Raw genomic sequence first — 5,000 nt, forward strand, 5'->3', positions numbered from 1 at the left:
TGCGTTTTCTCATCGTCTCTTTAACAGACTTGACTTTCTTCCCCAGAGAGATACGGGGTGTGGTGGGAGACTTCACAGCCTCTCTATACAGAGCCTCCTGTTCTTTATTCTGAGAGAGAGAGAGAAAGAAAAAAAGAAAGAAAGAGAGAGAGAGAGAGACAGAGAAACAGTGAAACATTTTTGTAATATTCTTACAAAACCTTAAACTAAAAACTTTAAAGCATGTAAATGTGGCCTTTTTTCTGGCTTTGACTGTCATAGATTTATTCCCATAGCGCTCAGTAAACCAAACTGTATTGAGTACTCACTCCACACTCTGGGGCGGCGTTGACCACATGTAGTGATCTGTTGGACAGGTCGAAACCTCCGAAGCTACATGTCCTCTGTACAGATCAGAGAGTCAAACAATCAGAATCAAAGGAGTCAAATGAATCAGTTCATTCACACTTCCCAACACCCTCAAGAGTTCAATAACAAACTAATACTCAGTACAGATTCGAGCAAATGAATCAAAAAAGAGTCAAATCACAATGAATCATGCACATATACACAATGAATGCTTCTGAAATATGACCATGATCAGACCTACAGGCTAAAGACTGTACAGGTGAATCAAACTGACCAAGACGTTTTTGATATAATCATTATTAGTAATAATATTATTAAATAAGTCAATCAATTATATTGCATTATATTTTCTCATTCAAACTTTACAAAACATATGTGGACAATGCAAATGTGTATCACTTATCAATTAAAATTTCTTGTTTCTTTTAAATCTGGGAGATCTCTGTGGTGTTCAGCATATAACATTCATGTATCTATATGTATATATACGGTATATATACACATTTATACAAATGTAGATTCTCTGGTATATGTCTCAAAGGAAGAATTCTTCACCCTTTCGTTTTGGGATGTTTTGTGGCGGTCGCGTATTCAGTGAAATGGGGTCATGCAACATTTAAAATAAATAAATAAACACATCCTCTATACAAGAAAGAAACAGTAAAAAAAAAAAAAAAAAAAAAAAGAAAGAAAGAAAGACCGTATAATATTTGCCGACCATGCTGACGACTGCCATCCTAAACGGCGAGATAAGATGAAAAAAGAAAAACGCATGGATGGGGAGGAAAAAGAGAAGAAAAAAAAAACGATGGTGAAAGCTCACGTTCACGGAATGACGGAGTGTAAAAAAAAAAAAAGAAAAAAAAAAGCCAAAGGCCTTGCGAAGCTGCAGAATAAATAGAGGTTATTTTAGAGTTTTAAGATGAAACCTTGTTCTCTACAGAGCATATGGTTCTCTCAGGAAGACGACACAAAGCACTGGACCTCTGTCACTACTGTATATGAACTGCAGTTCTAGTGAGGCGTGAGTCTGTGTTCTAATTCTGTGTCTGTGTCTGTGTCAGAGCTGTGTTCTAAATCTGTATCTGTGTCTCTGTTCTAGTTCTGTGTCTGTGTCTGTGTCTGTGTCAGAGCTGTGTTCTAAATCTGTATCTGTGTCTGTGTTCTAGTTCTGTGTCTGTGTCTGTGTTCTAATTCTGTGTCTGTGTCTGTGTTCTAATTCTGTGTCTGTGTCTCTGTTTTAGTTCTGTGTTCTAAATCTGTGTCTGTGTCTGTGTTCTAATTCTGTGTCTGTGTCTGTGTTCTAATTCTGTGTCTGTGTCTGTGTTCTAATTCTGTGTCTGTGTCAGAGTTGTGTTCTAATTCTGTGTCTGTGTTCTAATTCTGTGTTCTAATTCTGTGTCTGTGTCAGAGCTGTGTTCTAATTCTGTGTCTGTGTCAGAGCTGTGTTCTAATTCTGTGTCTGTGTCTGTGTTAGAGCTGTGTTCTAATTCTGTGTCTGTGTTCTAATTTAATTCTACTCTATGTGAACTGCAGTTCTAGAGCAGAGCCCTGACGGGGATATGCCTCACCATAACATACACTCCACCATATTTTCTCTACAATAAGTGTGTGTGTGTGTGTTTGTGTGGGAGCTGAAACACTGGCAAAAGTCAAGTGCTCTCTCTCTCTCTCTCTCCTTCTTTCTAAATCGCTTTTTCTCTCTCTCTGTCACTTCATCAACTAGCTGGGAAAGTAATCCAACTGTGCTTCTCTGGAGATGTGACAGCCTCTGCTGAATAGGAAAGCGCGAAAAAATGACGTGAGGAGAGAAAGAGTAAAAAGGCAGAGAGAGAGAGAGAGAGAGAGAGAGAGAGCATAACGGTTTAGCCACAGAAAAGATCAACAGGAAAAATGAAACAAGTCTGCAAATTTTCCTCTCCGGGCCTGTTATTCTCTCCCTCTCTCTTTCACTCTCTCTCTCTCTCTCTCCCTCTCTCTTTCACTCACTCTCTCTCTCTCTCTCTCTCCCCCTCTCTCTTTCTCTCTCTCTCTCTTCCACTTGGCTGCTTTCGGTTAAGACTCTGTGGATGGAGTGACATTTGAAAATGGCAGCCCTGAATCTCTCTCGGCTACAGTTAATCCGCTCAGAATACTGAGGCAGATTCCACTGAAATTACACATCACTTTCTAAACACAGATCTGACGGGATCACTGTGTCTAATAAGCCTGTCAGATATTATTGGAGATTTGAAATGTGAAGATATTTGTTGGTTTCTCACTATCTATCTATGTACCCTGTATGTGGTTAATCTTCTAGCAGCAGTCGGAATGCCTTTTAAATTGAACAGATTTTGTTTTAGTACTGTGTCATATAATGTGATTAATATTTTAAACTAGAGCCGTAAGGGTCACATCTGAGTGTTAGTCATATGTCTGTAATAGTCATATGTGAAAGCATTCCCTCTCTATCCTGTGTGGGATTCTATTTATTCAGCAGCTTTGCAGTAAGCCTGGTCCTCCAGACCACACGGGGGCGCTGTGGCCCTTGAATCCTGCAGCCACACTCACAGACTTCTGCTGAATGCGTAAGAGCACGCGCTTGGTGCAGCGGTCCATGCTGGACGCCCATTTCCTGTCGGCGGCGTGGCGGTCGTCCTCCAGGAGGCAGCGTCTGTCGGCTTTACTCAGCGTGATTGGCCGAACTAGCTGCGTCCAGTTAAGGTGACCGTAAAGGCTCCGTTCCACCACGTAGGTAATGTTGAGCTCGCTAACCGCCGTCCGACCGCGCAGACGCTTGGGAGGGAAGAGCCAACCCACAGTGCCCCCGCTTCCAAAGCCCCTCCCCTTTTCCCTCCCTTTCTCCGCATCACAGTGAGTGGGCGGGGAGGCGGGCGGAGTGGGCGTGGTTATGTGTTTGGGGGCGGTCCTGGAGCGCTGATAAAGAAGGTGTTTGGTGGAATAGGCGTAGTTGGGATCGGGTTTGCTGCGTTGCCACGTGGACACGGGCGGCCGCTTAGCGCCGGAGATGTCGTCGAGGGACACGAGGAGGTGGTGGTGGTGATGCTGCTGTGGGCGGGGCTTAGTGAGACCATAGAAACCATAGACGCCGTCGGTACTTACCCCGTGGGAGAGGGACGACAGAGCCTTCCGCATCTCCCCGTCCGTGACGGAACGAGAGACCCTCAGGTCGTCCTCCCCTAAACCCTCCAGCTCCGAGAAGGAGGATCCGCTGCCCCCCGGGACAAGCCCCAGTCCGCCCGACCCGGTGCTGCCCTTGCGGGTGGGTCGGATGAGGCCGTGGGGGTGGGCGCCGGGAGTTTTCACCAGCTTGTGCGCGGAGCTCCAAGCCTCCAGGCTGCTGGAGGAAGGGGAGGTGGTGAGGCTGTCCGTGTCCCCGTCCAGAGACAGCTGCTCCTGCGTCAGGGAGGAGAGGGAGGAGTCGCCACGCAGCTGCGGCTTTTTGTGGACTCCTGCGTACAGCGCACGCGAGTCCTCACACAAGGGAGACGGCTCAAGACTCAGAGAATCTACAGAGGAGGAGGAGGAGAGAGAGAAACAGGCTAAGACCCACGGGCTGAGAGGACCAACAGAGAGAAACGACCGACAATTTGGAAATATTTGAAGTATTTTGTTTATAAAACATTGCAGTGCTTCTTTTCCACAGTGGGCATTAACTGAAGTAAAAACCAGTAAAAAAAAAGCAGTGGATGGTCAAAGCCCATACACTGGGAAAAAGCTCCAGACTCCAGGTTCCTCTTACTGTTCTTCAAAACCACCTGAATCTGCAAGAGTCTTTCATATCATCAAATTTGGTGACAGTTCACCAGAACCATTTTCTTATCTGAGCGTCCACCGGGTTGCGTGTCCCACCCAGTCCACCGTACCTTCAGAGCCGTGTCTTTTACTGTCATCCACTTTGATGAGTTTTTTGCGGACGCGGCGTGTGGAATTCACCAGTTTATGGAGCCGCTTGAACTTTCCAGAGTCCTCCTGCTCATCGTCTGACTGCTCTCGAGACTGAACATACACGCGCGCGCACACACACAAACACACACACACACGCACACACACAAAGAAGGGGAGAGCAAGAGAGGGAGAGAACATATTTTTTTTTTCTTCCTGATAAAAATGACACATTAGGGTGATATGTATTTCAACAAAAAAATTCCATCACAAACACGCAGGCATACACAGAACAGATGGGTATTAAAAGTCCACAGGGTGTTTGGACAGTTATGATGTCATGAAAAGCGTGATGGGGTGTCCGTTTAGGATAGGTTGCCACTGTTAGTGATAGGAGCAATGAGGTTTCGTGTCGCTAGGAAACCATTGTTCTGTAAACACAACAGACAAAAAAAAAAATGTCTTTCCTTAGACAAACACAGGACAGTAGACAACATAATATTTCATGAAGTAAAACGAGGAATATGTTGTGAAATGTGTCATTGCTGGATGGCTACACTGTTAATATACCATAAACAACATGGAAAACGAAAACCATAACACACCCAGACATCGAGATGAGGAAAAAATACACAAAACTCAACACCATGTATTTAATAAAAACAACAGTCAGTCAATACCGACCTCAAAGTCAGGGCAGACACACACACACACACACACACATACTCAATCCTATAATTCTGTTTTTGACAAGCTTCTCTCAGCTC

General features: G+C 44.7%; 1 protein-coding gene across 2 annotated transcripts in view; it reads right to left on the bottom strand.

Annotated features, from left to right (window-relative positions):
* The window catches only part of sash1a (SAM and SH3 domain containing 1a), a 211,156-nt gene that overhangs the window by 11,817 nt on the left and 194,339 nt on the right, over positions 1–5,000 (bottom strand). The window contains exons 9-13 of one of the 2 annotated variants that reach the window (XM_030771576.1): positions 4,215–4,347; positions 3,593–3,857; positions 3,451–3,559; positions 309–383; positions 1–109 (exon numbers count right to left, since the gene is read on the bottom strand). The exon at positions 1–109 is cut by the window's left edge and continues 35 nt beyond it. In XM_030771576.1, the coding sequence (XP_030627436.1) occupies positions 1–109; positions 309–383; positions 3,451–3,559; positions 3,593–3,857; positions 4,215–4,347 (691 nt within the window). Of the gene's footprint in view, positions 110–308; positions 384–2,898; positions 3,858–4,214; positions 4,348–5,000 lie in introns of both variants that reach the window. The other variant, XM_030771574.1, reaches the window with a different exon arrangement.

This window comes from Chanos chanos, chromosome 4 (genome assembly GCF_902362185.1).
Source record: "Chanos chanos chromosome 4, fChaCha1.1, whole genome shotgun sequence".
Taxonomy (NCBI): Eukaryota; Metazoa; Chordata; class Actinopteri; order Gonorynchiformes; family Chanidae; genus Chanos; species Chanos chanos.